At 45.2% G+C, this 19,605-nt stretch overlaps 6 protein-coding genes across 6 annotated transcripts; 3 read left to right on the forward strand and 3 right to left on the reverse strand.

Annotated features, from left to right (window-relative positions):
• Positions 1-747: 747 nt before the first annotated feature.
• Positions 748-2,139, forward strand: PCOAH_00048230 (Uncharacterized protein; the record flags this gene model as incomplete). The annotated part of the gene is made up of 1 exon (XM_020061606.1): positions 748-2,139. The coding sequence occupies one exon, from the start codon at positions 748-750 to the stop codon at positions 2,137-2,139; it is 1,392 nt and encodes a 463-aa protein (XP_019917348.1).
• Positions 2,140-2,740: 601 nt separating this feature from the next.
• On the reverse strand, positions 2,741-6,249 carry PCOAH_00048240 (Uncharacterized protein; the record flags this gene model as incomplete). The annotated part of the gene is made up of 10 exons (XM_020061607.1): positions 2,741-2,944; positions 3,042-3,116; positions 3,273-3,341; positions 3,438-3,530; positions 3,708-3,769; positions 3,883-4,038; positions 4,159-4,224; positions 4,337-4,410; positions 4,563-4,654; positions 4,882-6,249. The coding sequence occupies 10 exons, from the start codon at positions 6,247-6,249 to the stop codon at positions 2,741-2,743; spliced, it is 2,259 nt and encodes a 752-aa protein (XP_019917404.1).
• Positions 6,250-7,860: 1,611 nt separating this feature from the next.
• On the reverse strand, positions 7,861-8,997 carry PCOAH_00048250 (Ribosomal protein L14; the record flags this gene model as incomplete). The annotated part of the gene is made up of 3 exons (XM_020061608.1): positions 7,861-8,262; positions 8,394-8,458; positions 8,607-8,997. 3 exons carry the CDS (start codon positions 8,727-8,729, stop codon positions 7,941-7,943), a joined length of 510 nt encoding a protein of 169 aa, XP_019917140.1.
• A 466-nt stretch (positions 8,998-9,463) lies between these two features.
• On the reverse strand, positions 9,464-10,870 carry PCOAH_00048260 (ATP-specific succinyl-CoA synthetase beta subunit; the record flags this gene model as incomplete). Its single annotated transcript, XM_020061609.1, has 1 exon — positions 9,464-10,870. The coding sequence occupies one exon, from the start codon at positions 10,868-10,870 to the stop codon at positions 9,464-9,466; it is 1,407 nt and encodes a 468-aa protein (XP_019917198.1).
• A 1,656-nt stretch (positions 10,871-12,526) lies between these two features.
• On the forward strand, positions 12,527-14,569 carry PCOAH_00048270 (Mitogen-activated protein kinase; the record flags this gene model as incomplete). The annotated part of the gene is made up of 2 exons (XM_020061610.1): positions 12,527-14,426; positions 14,535-14,569. 2 exons carry the CDS (start codon positions 12,527-12,529, stop codon positions 14,567-14,569), a joined length of 1,935 nt encoding a protein of 644 aa, XP_019917302.1.
• A 2,297-nt stretch (positions 14,570-16,866) lies between these two features.
• PCOAH_00048280 (Uncharacterized protein) lies at positions 16,867-19,604 on the forward strand (the record flags this gene model as incomplete). Its single annotated transcript, XM_020061611.1, has 2 exons — positions 16,867-19,083; positions 19,233-19,604. The coding sequence occupies 2 exons, from the start codon at positions 16,867-16,869 to the stop codon at positions 19,602-19,604; spliced, it is 2,589 nt and encodes an 862-aa protein (XP_019917191.1).
• Between the last annotated feature and the right edge of the window lies 1 nt (position 19,605).

Here is a 19,605-nt window from a genome sequence, read left to right on the forward strand (position 1 = left end):
TGATGCCTGGCTTCCCCTTCCTTAACTTTTTTTTTTTTCCTTTCACTTCGAATTGGCAGGGGAAGGAAAACCCCAAGTCGTCGTACATGCCTCTACGCGTGTAGGTGCCAACAGGCATACACCCTCGCGTCGCTTAACCGTACAAGTTACGCCCTTCCCTTGTGATACCTCCATATAAGGCACTTCACTGATATTTGCACTAGCTAAATCAGTTGAGCCTCTTACGAAATGATCTTTAAGCATATTTAACACTTATAATTATGGCGCCAGAGGTGGGGTGACCACAGGGCTATTTATTTTAAAAAAAAAGGAAGTTTTTTTTTTTTTTTTTTTTTTTTTTTTACCTCCATTTCATATTTGTGTTAAGTTCTTATCCTGCTTGGCGAGGTGTGATACACCCCATGTTGGAGCGGCCCTCACGGTTGACCTGAGGCAGTTCGCATCACGGGCTCGGTACGAAGGCTCCCCATTTAATTGTCGCCATTTCGCACACCCCACTTGACCGTTCGTATATTTGTTTTTCCCCTTATACGTGTGTTAAACGCACAGGAGGGACTTCCTTCTTCATGCGATAGGGCAAAGGGAGAAAGAGGGGGAAGGGGACTCTGCTGGCACCAGATTGGCAGAGCCACACGCGCCGTTCCAGTGGGCAGGTAAGGCAACAAATTTCTCTCACATTTGCCGTACTGACATAGAGAGGTTTCCCTGTTGAACGACTGAGTGTTCACCCCGCAAGTGGATGGCACCATGGAGGACATACTTAATGAGATAATTTCGTTGAGCGAGAAAAAGCGGGGGGAAAAGTTGCCGACCCAACAGGGGGAGGACCTTCAGGATGATAGCCAAACGAAGCTGAGCGGGGGTAAGAAACCTGACAGGGGGAAGAATCGTCACGGGGGGGAGAAGCATCACGGGAGGAAGAAGCACCAATTGGGAGGTGACCCACCGATGGGGACTGTTCCTCCCTCCACTGAGGACGCCCCGCCGAGTAGCGCGTGGGACTCTTCCACAGTCTGCTCCGTGGATGAGGACATGAGCGTGCAGAAGGCTAGTCTGTTCAGTCGGATAATTAGTGAACGGAGGAGGATGAGTGGGGATAGGAACCTAGACGAGGAGAAGACCCATTTGGGGGATATCGAGCAGGGTATCAACCAAGTTAGCCCGCAAGCCACGCAGATATGTGCAGACGCTCGGCAGGATCCCCCAGTCGATGAACGCACCCCCCTGTGCCAACAACCCAACACGTTCAACTCCTACCTCCTCACCGTTAACCAAATCAACACACACATCTCATGCATATATAAAAACATAGACAAAATAAATTCATGGAAACAAAAAATAGACTTCAACATATACGACACGGAAGAACTGAACGGGAAAATAAACGCAACCATATCACATACGGAAGAGATTGTCTCCCAAGTGATGACAAAAATTTTTCTCTTAAACGAGGAGAACAAACAATTCGAGGCAAGTAGTAACCTCCTGAGCGAAATAAAACTTCGCACAAACATTTTTATTGACGTGGTGCAAAAATACAAAACGTGCATTAACAAATATAAGAATGTCTGTCACCATTATTATGAACACGTGAATGCAAATTTGCTCAAGCAGTACAGGCTGATTTGTCCCAGCGTGAGCGCCACTGACGGGGAAGACGTCGGTAAAAGGCGACGGAGCAGCAACAACAGTACCTCACAGGGAAAAGCATCCAAAGGAGGAAGAGCAAGAACCGACTTGGATGACATAGAACAGTTTTTTAATTTACAAAAAAAAAACAACTACGGCAACTTGGGGGATCATCTACACCCAGAAAATACGGATACAGTTAATATACAAAAAATGAAAAAAAAATACAAAGAATTGAAGATGCTTGAGAAGAACATCTCTACACTCAATGACCTCTACATCGAGCTAGCTTATGTCGTAAAAAAAAGGACCAACTATATTAACAGCATAGAAAATAATGTGTACCAAGTGAAGGACTACACGGATGATGCGCTGCATAATATTGTTGCCGCCAAACGGTACAATGCTCTTGTGAAGAGGAAAATTTTCTACTTCAGCGTCTTCCTCCTTGTTGTCGCCCTGATCATTTTGTTCCCCGTTTTTTTTAACTACACCTATTCAGGGGGGTAGCTGTGGTGGGGTATGTTTTATTTAGTGCGTTACCTGAGGGTCATGTCCTTGATGCGAGGAGCTTCTTGTTTTGCGTAACTTATTTTTTGTGTTGCTCATTTTTGCATTTCTCTTTTTTGTTTTATCCTGGCCATTTTATTTTTTCCCCCTTTTTTTAAATGGCTCATCTGCCGTCCCCGGATTGGCAGACAACACACGCAGTGGGTAGGTCTCTCCCCCTTCCACTGCATGCCTACCAAAAGCGATGTGATAGCTGCACCGCTTCAACGCACTGATGTGTGTAAAAATTTATTAACCTTTATGGAAAAGGTTGACCAGGGGGGGACATTTTTTCTCCTACCTCATTGATCCATTCCGCGTGTTTTCCTTTAACCCAACTGGTTTAATCACTGTAACAAGGTGGGCCACTCATTTGGGGAAGCAGTTGGTGGATCCCCTCCTCATTTCGTTCCTTCCTACAGACCCACTTGCATGCACACCGAAAGGCACCAAAAAAAAATTGACAGCTAAGGGGGGAGTATCTAACACATTGGAAAACATAAACTTCACGATGGATGATTCCCTGTGATGATCGCGCACAGAAAAAAAAAAAAAAAAAAATTCACGGACGAGCGCTATACTCTTGATATATCTCCAGAATTAACTCCTTCAAGAGGGGCGGAGTGAATACTGTCCTCAGTGGGTTCTCATCGATCATCTGCTTCTGGTAGCACTCGCATATAAAGCAGTAGAGGATGGTATCCGTGAGGGTAGACACCGTGGTGATGAAGTGGGAGGTTATCATCCCGCACAGCACTCCAATCGTCTGCGGGGGGGAGAAACAATCCATGGTTAGCAACTCGTATGGAGGTGCATAGTACAGACACATGCACACACACATGTATGTACGCGCATCCACTTACGAGTGCCGCAAAAAACGGGTTGGGGACAAAACTGGGGGAGAGCAAATTGCCGTATCGGTCAAAGTTGTTGAAAATCTGGAAAGGGGGCCAGGAAAGGAGGGGAAGTCGGAACAGTGGTGGAACAGGTCGTCACTCCTGCGGTAACGTCCAACTTGTTGCTCCGTTGACTGACGTGAATTGGAACGCCGTCCTTCGTTCCATCTATCTATCTTTATATCTTTCTCGTTTTACGGTGAATGAGAGAAATGTCACCCCTAGGGTTGTCAGACACGGGAATAGGATGTTAACAATGTAGGTTATCTGCGGGGGGGCCAAAAAAAAAAAAAACGCAATTGCATGTGTACATTATAATGACAGTCTTATTTTCCCGTCCCCCTTGAGACCCGTTCCACCTACCCCATGCAAGGATGCCGCTGGCGAAGTCGAGTTTATTAACTTTTTGGACGACGTGCTGCAGGCGAGTCGGTATGGGTACGACGTCATGGAAATCTGCGAAGAGAGGAAGACCCCAATCGTGGGACGAGCAGATATGAGCTAAGACGATGGTCTCGTGCAGGTCGAATTTGCAATACACTATATTGGGAAGTGTACTTAGGGGGGGGAAGCCTTCTCTGCTGTGCTTCCATCCCCGTAGTTATGTTTTTCCTGTGTGACGATCTGACTTACCTCGCAATATGCAGCCATCGTGTGCGTGTCAATTAAATGCGAAATGGGTCTTAAGAAGAGAGCTGCAGTGCGGGGTGGAGGGCATTGTTTCACATACGTGCGTTGTGCGGTAACGCTGTGCGGCCAGACATGGGTGCATCCCGATTTGTGCGTATTCACGCATGGGTGTGCATACCGAACCGCTCCTTCAACTTGTAAATCGACTCGCTATCGAAGAAGGGAAGGGACAGAGTGCTGTTCGCCCAAAAGAACAGCACACGCAGGTACTTTGTCCATAGGTTGATAAAGCTCGATAGGATCAAACTGCCCAAGTGGTAATTCAGTATTGTCTCTGCAGGGGGGAAGGGGGGCGTTGTGAGGGTACCAAACTTTTACACGCATATCTGCGTCGGACTGGTCTGCTCCGCTTTCGGTTGGCTCGTTGGAACCCAATTGCAAAGGGTAGAATTACTCATAGTCGCTTGGGCGCTGAGCTTGTAGTTGACGCTATCCTTGTCACAGAAGTACCAGACGGCCCCTGTAAAGGTTCACATGTACACAGGTGTTATGTTATTGCACACGCGCTGAAGCGTTTTTTAAAATTCGAAAAGCGTTCCTCACGCCTGGTTTGATCGACATTCCTTCGCTACCTAAATAACTTATGGTGAACTGGTTGAGGGACTGCAGGATTTCACACACGAAGAAGTAGGTGTATATCCAGAATCTGCGGTGCGCGTCGGTACGGTTTGTGGGTGTGGAGGGGGCATATATACACATATACACATATATACATATATATATAAGTTGCGGCAATCTGTATATATGTGCATTACGGTGTCCGCACCGAAGATCCATCCTCCGCTGGATACGCCTTACATGGAAAAGATATACGAGCTCCTGAAGTAGTGGAAGACCTTCTGCAGGGATACAATCTCGCTGTTTCCATTCGAGTCCAGTTCCAAGTTTAGCTGCAAGAAAAAGGGCAACGTGCGCATTGTGTATATGTGTATTGTGCATTGTGTCTTGCACACAGGTTGCCGTTTCATGTGCGGGACAACAACGCAGCGGTGCTTCTTTTCACCTGAACGGGCAATAATGTTCATAAAAAAAAAAAAAAAAATAGCTAGCTAGCTAGCTGTATGACCCGTTCAGGCAAAAATGTAACATTCAAATTTCAACCCGAGGAAAATATTACCCTCTGCTCGTGAAGCGTCCCGGCAGTCATCACATAAATGTATCCATACATCCAGAGAAAAAACCAGGCAAGCGAAGCCGCCGAAACGATGCAAGGCGAGTAAAGCAAATTGGACATACTACTGACGAAGTCCAAAGTGATGGTAATTAACCTGTGTGTGTACTTATATGTATTTCTGTACAAGTACAAGACGAAGAGGAAGATAACTCCATGAGCTAGCAAACCAAAGCACACAAAAATTGACACTAAGTAGTGATACGAAAAAAAGGCTCCCTTAATGGGATGAAACAGGAGAAACAAATGCTTGTGAATAAAGTATACTGGATAAAATAACATGGAAAAGCTGAAAAGAAACAGCGCTAAATGTAGACTGAGGGAAGACAAGTAATACATACAACACAAGTAAAGAACACACAAAAAAAGAGAAAGAACAATAAAAACAAATATATAAACGAACGAATTGTTAAAGGAAAATAAATTAACAAACACCTTGTACCTATCTGTAAATATTACATTTACCACCTTCTCTCGTAACCCCTTATCCAATGGATAGCATATGTTCATAATATTAATCGTATCATAATAGGGGGAAATCAGAGAATATTCTACGTACAAATTGTTGTTGGTACTTTTTGTGTAATCGCTGTATACCACGTTGGTTGCTTTGTTTCCCTGTTTGTCTATAATTTGTTTTGGTTTTTTTTTTACAAAAAGGGAAGTGTACGATGAGGATGACGTGTTAAAAAGAGGGTTATCAAGATAAGGTGCCTTTTCTTTCATCTCTGCATTGTCACTACGGTTTGTCCTTTCTCCATCTTTTTCCTTCTTCATTTTATTCGCCTCATCCGATGTGGGACAAGACTCCAAACACTTCCCATATTTGCTCAGTATTTCCATTTTGGACAATTTAGGAGACAAGGGAAAGTACAAATATGAGTGCTTCTTCATATCCTTTCCACAGATTTTCCCATTGTAGTTGGTCCCATATAAAATGCGCGCATAGTCTCCATGGTAGAGGTAACAAATCATACAGATGGAGAGGACTAACATGTAGGCAAAAAAGTACGCAGTGTATTTATGATCTGTGTGCGTTCTTCTACTCCCCTGAGCGTGGTCATATTTTGTGTGACGTCCTTCCAGATGACTTCCTACAATATGTTCGCCTCCATTTCCAACCATGTATGTTAGGGGCGTGCCTAGTGGTACTTGCTCAGTTGGGCTTTCCCCCATGTTTACCCTGCCAGACGTGATGTCATTTCCGTAAATGTTGCTCAACTCGTGTGCGTCTATTCTTCTACTGCCCATCGGGTCTACCCCTTCCACCAGGGCCTCGTACTCCCCCCTGCTCGCCGCGTCAGTGTGGTTCATGGGAAGCAAGTTTTCACCAAGGAAGCTCTGCCACGCTACTACGTCAAGACGTTGCTATGTCACCACGCTGCTGAGCGCCTACACTTGAGGCGGGTGTAAAGTCACGGGTTGGCAACAATCCGTGTGTCTCATCACCCCTTAGTGGGAAACACGCCCGCGTTACGCTGGGGGATTTGCACGTCCTGGGGGGAATTGTTTGGACATGAGCGGTGTAGGTTATGTATGCACGTATGTACGTATTGGTGTATGCTCTTGTGTGCGTTATTTTTTTCTGCGCATTTTTTTTTTTTTTTTTTTCACAGCGACCGCGCAAATTCATTTTAACCTGACCTTGGTCAGGCGATTTATGGAGTTATGCTTTTCCCCTCCTTCGCCGTGACACGTCTGCGCTACGCTGTCCGTTTTATAAGACCCCTCAAAAGTGTGTACTACCTCAACTTGACATTGGAGCCCTACTGTTTCGTTTAGGAAAGAAAAAGGGACAGACGCAGGGAAGCACCTTCAATGTAGGAAATTTATTTTCCCCTTTGGTAATACACACCCCTTGTGCCTGGCTTTTTTTTTTTTTTTCTTCTTTTTATGAACTGCGTTGCGAAATTGCTAAAGTGCCAAATGTAGAAAGAGTTAGGGGGTGCACTCATTGGTTTATTTATTTATTCATTTATTTATTATTTTTTTTTTTTTTCCCTCCCCCCCAGTGCATGTCCTAAGTGTGTGGTTATCTGTCCACGTGGCATGCAGTCCAGTGTGTACCTATGCGTGGGCAATGAAGTCGTCTGGTTAACCTCCACAAGGCCGCACCGGCTTGTAGTCACTCATTTGAGGATGTTCCACCGGGAGGTTCCGCATACGTGGGTATGCCCCTTCGCCGTTTCAACCTTTTTCGCCCGTGTAGAAATGTCCATGTGGAAATGATCGTGTGCTCATCCTTGCACGCACATGTGCCGATCTGACTGCAATTTTTTTTTTTTTTTTTTTGTCGCTTCCCCAACAAAGGGGGACATTATTTCTACTTCCAACTAAACAATGTATGTCCCTCCCCCATTGGACAGAAAAAAAAAAAAAATATAATAAACGGGAGGTGCGTATAGCGAGACCTTTGATGTTTTTCTTTTACTGCTAAGATATTGTTTTATTTTATTTTTTCTTTTCTTTACTCCGTTTTGGCAAATCAGCTACCGGGAGCCTCTCCCATTTGGTGATTGCCACACGTGGACGGCACAACTACCAACCAATGAGAGGTTCACAAGTGCGCCGTCCACGGGAGTGTCCATACCATGCAGAAGGCATGAGGCGTGCGAAAAAAACAAATTAACCAATTTAACCAAATTGACGAAAATGACCAAACTGACCATAGTGATAACCGCGTGTTAATTCGCTCTGCCCTGCTGCGTCCGTCGGGGAAGCCTCCAGCCCCCCCTGTACACTACGCAGGTTGAAACATTTGCGTAAAAATATTTTTAAAACGTCCCAGGAAGAAACCTGGGTGTCATAAAAGCTACAGTTTCTATTTGCGCAGATACAAGCGCGCGGGACAATTAAGCTTTTTCCTTCACGTTTGTAAATAGCGCCACGGTGAAAAATAGTTTGCAGATAAAAAAAAGAAAATGGACATGGGAGGAGTAAGCGGCGTCGCCTAAGAGAGGACATAGGTGGGGTTGGCCCACCCACCTTATCTCTTTACTTTGTACTTACTTCTTCAACGCCTTCTTAACCTTCTTGGCCTTCTTCTTGTCTCCCTTATTGCTGCTGTCCTTCTTGCTCTTCAGCAAATTCATCTTCTTTTTCAGTTCCCTCTTGGCGTGATATATCTGGAAGCGTTCATAGTCGGTGGCCAAATCTCTCTTCTTCTTAATCGTCAATTTTTTTCCCAAGTTTGACTTTTTAAACTCTCCTAGAATGTTGGTGCTTTTTATGGTCTTGTGGAGGAATCCCGTTTTGCAATTTTTGTTGATTTTTATTCTTTCCTTCAGCAGTTTCAGCCTCTTCAGGGGTATGACCATTCGGGGCACGCTGCACGGGAAGAAGGTTGGGTGTATGAGAATAAGCACAGCCATGTGGCACGCTCAAGATGCACACTCAGTTGGCCACAAGTACTACGTCGCCAAACAGATGGCCATCCTATTAGCTCCATTTTTTATTACCCTGTGATGAAGGCTCCATCGACGATGACTCGGGTCAGCGTCACGATATCCACAACGAAGCAGAGCTGGGTGGGGGAGAAAAAAAAAAAAAAAAAAAAAAAAAATGATTGACCAATGAGCAGCAATTGGCGCTATAATCGCGCAAATGGGTGAGCGTGCAATGTTTGGCATATGCGAATGGCCGCTTCGCGAACTAAACGTGGGGGAGCATACCTTTCCCGCATAGGGGCCATACTCGATGAGGCACAGCCTTCCGGGCTCAACAAACCTCTTAAAGAGGAGGTCCTTGTTTTGAATGTTCTGCTTTTCCTCCTCAGTTAGCTCGACTTTTGGCATTTTGGGATACACGATTGGTAAATGTGGCTAAGGTAAGCCGGTAGGAAAACAGCTAAACGAGGGGAAACGCAAATGGGCTAAGGCTAAAGAAGGGTCAACCCGAAACAGTAACGCGCGGGGATAGGGAACCAACTTGGAAAAGTTCTAACATAAAATATTACAGTGGCATGAAAAAAGAAATAATAAAATATTAAAATAAAAATATTTTTTTTTTTTTTTTTTTTTTGTGCATCGCAAGTGGCAGAATTGTTTTACCAATGTATGTTGCTTTATGCCGCGGCGGGGGAGGGAAAAAAAAAAAAAAAAATTCAGTTCCCGCCATGCATGGCGACGAATGGGACCAAGCTCCATTTGGGTGGGTATGTTTTTACCCCAAACAAACCTCACAAAGTAGTATATTGCAGCGCGTATGCTACTAGCTATAAACAGGTATTATGCACCCGTGACAGGGGCACATACGTTACGTTATATTGTGGTTTTCCCCATTGGTGGCTCAAGGGTATTTTTTGCCGCCCTCTATATGGCACCGCGGAGTCGCCCCGAGGGAAAGGTATAAATATATGCGACCTGCGCGATTTACCCGTTTGCGCTTAAAAAAAAAAAAAAAAAAAAATACATACAATACATACATACATACGTACAATACATATATTTATGTATATGCTAGCGTGTTACGCACCACGTGGATTGTGCCCCACTGAGCAATACAGTTTCCTTCGCAGTGCACGTTCCCCTCACGTGAAGGCGACCTGCACGTCGGCGTGCCCGGCGGCCTCAATAATGCTCGCCATGGCCACGCTCTTCTTCGCAGCGAGGTTCATGTCCTGGCAGAAAATGCACTTAATGCCCGACTGACGGAGCAGCTCTTCTGCCTCATCCTGGTTTGTTCCCTCCAGCCTAACAATAAGCGGCTTGGCAAAACCTGTATCCTTAAATGCCTTAATAATGCCCCTGGCAATAATGTCACACCGCATGATTCCCCCCAGGATATTAATAAAGCATACCTTGGCCTTGGCATTTTTGTTTATAATTCTTAAGGCCTCTGTAATTTCATCCTCCGTGGCCCCTCCACCAACATCCAAAAAGTTCGAAGGGGAACCGTTATGTAGTACGATAAGGTCTAAGGTAGCCATGGCTAGGCCTGCCCCGTTCACCATGCAAGCAATGTTCCCATCCAGGGAAACATAATTTAAATTAAATTTCTTCGCCTCTATTTCTTCCGCATTTTCTTGGGAAAGATCTCTCTGCTGAAATATCTCCTTCTGTCGGTATTCCGCGTTGTCGTCAAAATTCAGTTTGGCGTCACAGCAGAGGACTCTTCCGTCGTTCGTCTCGGAGAAGGGATTTATCTCCAACAAGGTACAATCGTATCTCTTAAATATTTTGTACAAATTCGCTATTACATCTGTGGCGATATCCAACTCGGTATTTTTGAACCCAATTTTTTCACAAAATTCACGTGACTGACCATGACTGAACCCGTTCTGTACATCTATGCTCATTTTATGTATTGCCTCTGGATTCTTTTTACTAATTTCTTCAATAGAGGAACCTCCCATGGATGATCCTAGGAGGAGTATCCCATCGGAACTTCGGTCCAATAGAAAAGCAACATACCTTTCCTTCCTTATGTAAAAACGCTCACATATAAAAACAGTGTTGCACTTCTTTCCATCTTCTCCTGTCTGCTTGGTCACCAATGTGTTATTTAACATTTTCGACGCTATTTCCTTAACCTCTGTACTGTTACGACAAATGTGAACACCTCCTTCGAAATTGTTCTCCTTAAAATACCCTACTCCTCTTCCTCCACTCAGTATCTGTGCTTTGATCACTAGGTCCACGTCCCCACAAAGGCTTTGCAGCTCCAGTGCCTTTTCCTCTGCTTCCTCTGGAGTTTTCGCTGCATACCCTTGTGCACATGGGATCATATTCTTCCGCAACAGATCTATTGACAGATATTCGTGGATGCTTAGGTGCCTTTTACTTGTCAGGACGTGACGGTTCGTCATTCCCGAACGGGTTGTCCACTTGTCTCTCCCATTTGTTATGACGGATGGGCAGTGCCCCATGCTCCTCCGCAGCTTCAGAATAAATTTCGTTTCCCTCCTCATGTTCATCATGTTCATCATGTTCATCATTTTGGTTTTTCTTCTTTTACGTGTAGGTACTTTGGGCAGTCACTTTTCGTTTTTGTTTCTCCTCAAATGAGCGCACTGCGCGATGTGGGTACATGTGCAGGAGTTACACGCGCAGTGCGAAAGGAGAAACACCCTTTATAGTGACACACCAAATTGGGAGGGTTTCCCTTTAAAAGGTTTACACGTGGAAAAAAAAAAATTACATGGCTTGTTTTGTGTGCCTACATGAGAACTACACCGAGTGAATTGAATTCCCCTTCTTTTCCTTCCTCTACCAACTTGGAGATCAAGAAAAATGTGTCGCCCTTTTCCAACAATGGAGTAATCTCACGGAGTGGTTAATTTCGCGCGCGCCGCATGCGGGGGTGAAGAACGAGCCATTTGTGGGTCTCTCAATCTGCAAACCTGTACATCGCAAAATGGCAAAATTGTAAATTTGTAAATTGGTAAATTGGCAAATTAGTAACTTTGCAAAATTGCAAACCTGTAAAATTGGCCTATTTGTGATTTTTTTTTTTTTTTTTTTTTTTTTTTTTGGCTACCTCGTCCATTTTGCCTGAACGGGTCAGGTAAAAAGGCAGAGCCACGCTACAGCAAAAAGGGGAACCGGGCATACGCACATGGTACGTATCCAATCATACCGTTAAGCACTGCAAAGGCTTCCCCACTGTGAGCTTTTTCCAAGAGAGGAAAATTTAAGCGTCGGTGGCACTTTCGCCATGTGCAGAGGGGGAACACACGGAAAAAAGGAAAAGCAAAAAAAAAGAAAAAGTAGCAAAAAGAAACCCCGCAAAAGGACGTCAGCGCAACATGATAAGATAACAAAATTGCTCATCGTTGTAGTGGCCACGTGTGCATAGTATGCACGCAGAATGGGTCTTCCCTTCCCCCGTGCCGTCCTGCACACATACACACACAACACACACGTATTCGTCTCGCCGTCCACTTAGTATGCTATGTTGCTCGGGGAACAGAACGTGATTCTCCCCCCAACCCCTAACCACAGCAACCATGCAACAGGGCAGTAAGCACGGTTGCCTGTCCCCTCTACCGCGCTAAGTCGCATTTTTTACCCCCCCCCTTTTTAAGCTCACCACTTGGCGTGTTCGCCTTTTTTTTTTTTTTTTTTTTTTTTTTTCCATCATAAGGGGCATCCAATTGGCGGACAAAAAATTCTTGCAAAATTGTAAGGTGCCAACCAAGCGAACACCATACGTGTAGGAAATTTTACGTACTCCTGCACAGATGGATTAGGGTGAGGGAAAGGTGAGATGCCCCCTCCTGTACCACTTCATGGGGACGCCGAGCAAGTGGGGAGGGGAGCATATGCTTAATCCCCTGATTTACGTCCACATGTTACTACTTGCACACACACAATCACACATGTGCACACATGTGTATAGTTGTCGAAAGTTGGTTCGCTCTGCGCAGTATCGCAACGGGGGCACACAGGAGGAATAGTCTCCTCTCGACCGAATAAACTGCCAAAAGGGGAAACGCGCAACAAATTTCCCAAAGGTTTATAACCCACTCGGGAATTTGTTTCCGCATTTATTTTTGGCTAGGCGAACTGGACAGGGGGGAGGTGGAAAACCTCTTCACTCGAATCGGTCTTCCGCTCTGCTGATACACCCCCTTTTTACCACTCCGTTTAAGATGAAGAAGGAAGGACAGCAGAGTAAGGACGAGCAGGTAGACGAAAGTGTACTGAAAAAATATGACATCGTGCGAAAAATAGGAAAAGGAGCCTACGGAATAGTATACAAAGCCAAGTGTAAAAGGAACAGAAAAATTGTGGCGGTGAAAAAAATTTTCGGTGCGTTCCAAAACTCTACGGATGCACAGAGGACATTTAGAGAAATTATGTTCCTATACCAACTGAATGGACACGATAATATCATCACCCTGATGGATGTAATAAAAGCAAAAAATGACAACGACATTTATTTGGTTTTCGATTACATGGAGACGGACTTACACGAAGTTATAAAAGCAGATCTGTTGGAAGAAATACACAAAAGGTATATTATTTACCAGCTGTTGAGGGCACTAAAGTATATTCACTCAGGGATGCTACTCCATAGAGACATAAAACCGTCTAACATTTTACTAAATTCTGAGTGCCATATAAAAGTTGGAGATTTTGGTTTAGCGAGAAGCATATCTACAGAACTGAGTGAAAATAAAATTCCCGTTTTAACGGATTACGTAGCTACCAGGTGGTATAGAGCCCCGGAAATTCTATTAGGAAGTACCAACTACACGGAAGGGGTGGATATGTGGTCTCTTGGCTGCATCATGGCGGAGCTTCTACTTGGCAGACCGCTCTTCAGAGGCAACTCCACGATGAACCAACTTGAAAAAATCATACAACTTATTGGCAAGCCAACCAAAAAAGACATGGAAGATATAAAGTCCCCCTTCACAGATACTATTATTTCCTCCTTTGTGGATATTAAGAGAAAAAATTTTTCAGACATTTTTTCCAAAGCTTCCGTTGAAGCACTTGACCTGCTGAAACAACTCCTACAGTTCAATCCTACCAAACGGATCAGCGCAGAGAACGCTCTACGACACAAGTACGTGGAGCAGTTTCACTCAATCATCGATGAACCCGTCTGCAGACACATCATTACCGTCCCCGTGGATGACAGTACTAAGTACAGAGTCAGCTTCTACAGGAATATTGTCTACTACGATATTATGCGCAGGAAGAAGTATTACCCTGGGGGGCGCAGCTTTGAGGGGGAAGGAAAAATGGCAGATACGCCTTCCGGTAGGGGCATCTCCAGTGTAGAATCAAGGGGAAATCCCCCTCAGGAAGACCAACAAGGGGAAATGTTCCCCCCCACGGTGAGCACCAACAAGGGGAAGACACAACCAACCGCATCTCCCCAAATGGAGGACGGCACAACGAGGATCACCTCGCACAACGGAAAATGTGCCCCCAAAAGTAGGAGCACACAAAGTATACACGACAGCAAATCGGCCAACCGTCAACCTAAGAAGAGCAACAAAGGAGAGGGCCCTGTAGAGAGGCACAACGGGAATGCAACTAAACACCCAAATGAAAAACATTACTATGAGGTAGTTGGTGAGGGTAAAGCGGGTAAAAGAATCGACCATTATGAGTATAAAGAGATGAGAGATGTGCAAGTGGAGAGAACCAAGGCGTCTAACGGAGACGCGGCAGGGAAGCTTCACAAATGGCCCAATGAGAGAGGAAAAGCAGTCACCTCAACTGCTTCCGTCAGTGTAACCAAAAGGAACGATCATAAGGGAGGGAGTACGGGGGAGAGAAGGGTCGACGCCAAAACTGTGAACGTAATCAAGGGAGAACACATGGTCGGGCGTGTAGACAGACAGGCAGACAAAATGGTGAGAAGCCACTTAATAAGCGCGTCTGACGTGGAGGCAGTAAAACTGGATCACCCCAGAATGCAGCCCCTTCCACCTCAGAGAAAGGAAACGATAAAGTGGAGGAAACGAAGGAGTGACGTAGGTGCAATGGCCAGACGTGTTGACTTTTTCGGGGCCCACTGCCACGACGTCACAGGTAAGAGAAGCGCTCCAAAAAAAGTCCTTCGAAAAGGTGCTATTCATGCACATACAACATGTTAGCAAAATTGCTCACCCCTTTTTTCACCTTTTCACGTTTCACCAGCAACTACTGCAGAAAAGAAGAATTTAAAAAAGTGAGTCAACGTGGGAGCACTTTTTCATCCCCTTTTTTGGAAATCCTCATGATGAGGGGTCGAAATGTTAAGCTGACCCGAGTTGAATTCACCTGACCTGGTCAGGTAAAAAAAAACGTGCATCCATGTGGACACGTAGACACGTCTGTAAGGATGTTTCGTGTGTGCAAAATGGAAAGCAGTAAGGGGGAGTTTCTCTCCGTTTGTTAGTAAAAGAAGCAGGAGGTTTGGCATGGAAAATTCAAATAACCTCCCTGTGCTTTATGCGGGTTGAGCGCGTCATTGCGCTGTGTTGTGCGTTTTTTATTTTTTTTAATGCTAAGTGGAAGGAACGGGAGAAAACCCTGTTGACCGTTCTGTTGACCGTTCTGTTGACCGTTCTGTGGGCAGTTCTGCTAGGCGAGCCAGACATACAAGTGGATCGGTCCAGTGAGCAGTCTACCTCCAACCCGTAAAGTACAATTTCTTTTCCCTTATTAGCATCGTCCCCCCAGTTGGAACGTCCATCCGTGTATATGCAACATGTACGTGTGTGCATATGCAGACGCTTCCCTTTCCAGGGGATGCATACAGCCAAAAGGGAAGAAAAAAAAAAAAAAAATCCACTCTACGCGCCACATAATTAAACGTTGCCTTTTCAACGAATTGTTTTTGTTTCCCTCTGCGGGTGTGTCCATATGTCCGAATCGTGGGTTGTTACCCCTTCACACCGTTTCGTTCGTTTCTGTTTTTTTTGTTCATGGTGAAAGTATTCCACTGTTCTGTTTTCTGTAGTGTACCTCACGCTGTGCACCTGTTAATTAGTTTCCCTTCGGGCGTGTGCCCCCTAATTCGTTTTAATTAACTACCGCGTGGTTCACGTGTCCCTCCCTGTGTAGTCATCTGCATCCCCACAATGTGCCTTTTCTCATTTGGTTGTCTTGTTATTTTTTTTATTTTTTTTAACAACGCCGTTTTTAACCTACTCGCATGTGCGGAAGGTGAAACGTTAAACACGCTTTTTACGATTGACGCAGTTCTGTGTCCAACGTTGTCATGTCCCATGGGCGGAAGGGGAAGGGAGCTCTTCCTACGATGGGTCTACCCCCCTCGTCTGCCTTAACATTATTTGCAGGTCACAATTGGAAGTATTCTATTTTATTTTTTTCTTTTTACCCCGTTGAGGTGATAAGTCCTGACCCCCCCGCATACACACACACGCACATGTGGACAGGCTCCCATCGGTCCAGACGAAGCAGTTTTTCTAACAGACCCATGTTGCACATTTAAACAATTAAAAAAATATATATATAATTTACCCAGTGGATACATAAGCCTCTCAAAAATAATCATTTAATGTCACCGTGAAAGCGTTGCAAAAATGGTAGCAGGTACGGATATTTTTTTTTTTTTTTTTTTTTTTTTTCCCTTCAGGTGCAGCGGAGGTGCATAGTATGAGCGTGCACAATGGGATGAATTATCGGTAGTTTTTTTTTCTTCCTTTTCCCCATAACATGAAGGGGGAAAAAGAAGCAGAAAAATTCATATATGTGCCGTATGCACTTCCATGTGCACGTGCATGTGTGTGTTCATTCCTGTGGACACATCATTTTTTTTTTTTTTAACACTTGTTGGTTGTGGTGCACTGTCGCACATGTGTAAGGGTAATACGTGGGGGGATGTTAAACCATTTGGGAATATACAGGGACAGTACCACATGTGTGTACTCCTTCCCTCCGCAACGTTTCTTTTTTTAGACTTAATCTGTCTTAAGAGGGGGCACGTTCCTACCTGTTTATATAAAACTTTAGCAGTTGCTACACTGTTTGGTAAAAACGACGCTTGCCCTTCACCAAACAGTGAACAGTGTATGTCCTAGTTTTTCCATCCACGGTTGGAGCACCGTTTTGTAGGCCCCTTCAGAGTAAACCCTGCCACTTATCCCCCTACAGATGAAGTGGCTAAGTTTGTGTAGAAAAGTAATGTATAATACCGAGCAGTCCTTTTTCCCTGTGTGCATACGATGCTTGCGTGGGGTGAAATATGCTTGGGCGTTAGCAGAAATGGGAGGCACACTTTTAACATCGCGTTAAGAGGTGTAGATCTTGTCGTGTGTGCCTGGGGGGGCCTCTATAAATAAGCCACCATGCAACCATGCAAACATGCAACCATGCAAACATGCAACCATGCAACCATGCAATCATGCAATCATGCAAGCATCAGCACATGGGTATATTCACATAAAGGTACAGTTTCCCATGCGTACATACGTTAGCCGAGCACATGCTTCTTCCCAACTATTGACCCCGCCGTGACTACAACATGTTCTGGACCGTAAAGAGGAGGGTCTTCACTTTCATCTTCCTTCCATACGCCATCCTCGTGTGTTCAGATAAAACGGTTAACATAGGAAGTGCACTGGTGGGGGTGTTAACGGGGGGGTTAATGGGGGGGTTGACCGGTAGCTTGGTTAGCGGCCTGACGAACGCCCTACCTCACGCAGCCGCTGGAGGGGGACCAAACATGCAAACGTGCCAGTCAGCCGGATGCTCGTCATACAAAAATATCACGCATGGCGATTCGGGAGATTGTCTAAACGGGTTCATCTGCAAGAAATGTAAAAGAACCCACGCGAAGAACCCAAGCATCTGCTTCTACTCCTCCCTCCAGGGGTACGAAAATCTCTACGAAGCGCATCTAGAGGATTTCACACAAACCACCCCGTACGACAATTTCAACGTCCCAGTGGATAAATCAAGCAAAGGTAAGGGAAACAACAAAGACGCATCCAATGACAGTGGTAAGGAAACCATGTCTGGTAAAAAATCAGGGAGTAACAAAAGGGACAGTAGTTTAGAAGAAGAGGACGATGGTGAAGATAAAGGGAAACTCCAAAGTCGTGCCAAGGGGGAGTTAGATGATGAAGGAGAGGAAAGTGACGTAGAGGATGATGCCGAATCGGAGGAAGAGGACGAAGCAAGTGACACGAAAGACAAACGTGGTGGAAGTGAAGGAGGTAACTCCTCCCAGGGGAAGAACAACGGAGGAAACAATTTTGACGCAGATTCGGATACGGAGTCATTTTTGCAAAAATCGACTAACCATTTGCATGGAAAAGGGGAGTTACACCAGTTGGTGGAAAAGAATAGTAAATCCAGGCCCCCCAAAGGGGAGGATGGTTTTACCAGTTTGTTAGAAACGCACATACAGCTTCCCACCAATGAGGGTCGATATAACAGTGGAAGGTTCGAATTTGCGGGCAGTTCCACCTCTGCTGAGGGCGCCCCCTCCAAGGGTCATTCATTCATCCAGTCCAGGAACGCCAAAGAAAAGATCGTCTACAAACGGTTGAAAATAAACCTGAACAAACACGAGGAGTATTTTAAAAACAAGTTGCACAAATGTCACGTGGGGGAAGACGGAGTGGCCACTTTTTACGTCAAAGTTCTGCTGCAAATTGTAAAGGACAAAAACGACATCTATGTAGATGTGAGTAGGGGGAAAGCGTCGTCTAATATGGCTACAGGGTCGGATGGACAGAAGGGGACAGAAGGGCAGAAGACAAACCGGAGAAGCCAATCGGGGGAGGAGGAAGAAAACGACGAGGATGAAGAAACGGACAATGACAGTGACAGCGACAGCGAAAGTGATGACGAGCGGTCCGGGGGGAACGGCGCCGTGAATAAGTACGCCTATGTGGAGGTGCACAGCGCACAGGCAAAAAACGCACATACAAACAGTGCAAAACCAAACGAAGAATACTCCTTCTACCAGGTGAACGAGGACCTGGACGGAGACTCCATGGGAAACTACTACAAATCCAGAAACGGGTTTTTCAAGTCGATTTTCAAAAGAGTCTTTAAAAAAAAAGGAGAGTCAGAGGATGATACAGGAGGGGAGGACGAAGACACGGATGAACAACCCCAGGGGAAGAAAAAAAAAAGGTGGGGGTTTTCATGGAAGAGACGAAGAGGGGGAAATAAACAACTGCAGGGTGGAGACGGAGACGACGAAGAGAGTGAGGATGAATCACCCACTAATCGACGTCCAAGTGGAAAAAAACGGAGATTCTTCGGCCGATCCAAACGAAACGATGACAACAACAACAATGACGATGATGACGACAACGAAGAATCAGACGATGAAGAATCCACGGGCACCTATGGTCAAAGCGGGGCAGGAAAAAAAGGCAAAGACAAACACAGTAAAAAGGGAAAAGGAAGCAAAGGGGGCAAACTCGAGGGAAATACATCCAAAGTGGTCAATCTCTTTACCAAACTGAAGAAGAAAATAATCCCCGTAAAACAAAAGCTACACATAGAAGCGTTTTTCAACAGCATCATCGTGAAGACATGCAAGAATGCGCTCAAGTGGGAGGGAAACATGTTTCGGAAACAGTCCCTCGTCGAAATGACCCTCAAGGTCCCCGTTAAAATGAAATACATAAAAAAGGAACCTCTACACTTTTTCCGATCTGGTTACGAAGTTATTTTAACGTGTCGTAACTGTGAGGAGGTTCTCTTCAATTCGTGCGTGCAGGTGGGCAGACACACATATGTGATGACATGCATATGTGAAGGCATAAACATATGTTTGCACATCAAAGTCACCTCACCCACACGTACCTTCTTTACACATACCAGCATCTACATACGTTTGTTCTTTTCGAATCACCCCCTTTTTTGCAGCTCTACTGTAGCAAGACGGCCAGCAAAGCGGAACGGCCTGTGGAGCACCACAACGCACACGCAACAGGAGGTGCAGTAGGAAACACTGCTGCTGTTGCAGCGGGTGCAGTTGCGGCAGGAGCACTTGCAACCGGAGCAGTTGCAGCTGGAACACTTGCAACTGGAACAGTCTCTGTTGGGAGCACTCCTAAATCATCACACCTTTATTCGTCTGACCCGTCTGATTTCTCTCCAATTTTAATGTTCGACTACAATGGGCAGTACTTCCCTGGAAATGTAAACTCAGAGACGGATTACAACAACAGTGAAGGACACCTGCACGTTATCTACCCAGTTATTCTTGCCACATTGATGATTGTTCTACTTGTGTAGG

This window comes from Plasmodium coatneyi, chromosome 13 (genome assembly GCF_001680005.1).
Source record: "Plasmodium coatneyi strain Hackeri chromosome 13, complete sequence".
Taxonomy (NCBI): domain Eukaryota; phylum Apicomplexa; class Aconoidasida; order Haemosporida; family Plasmodiidae; genus Plasmodium; species Plasmodium coatneyi.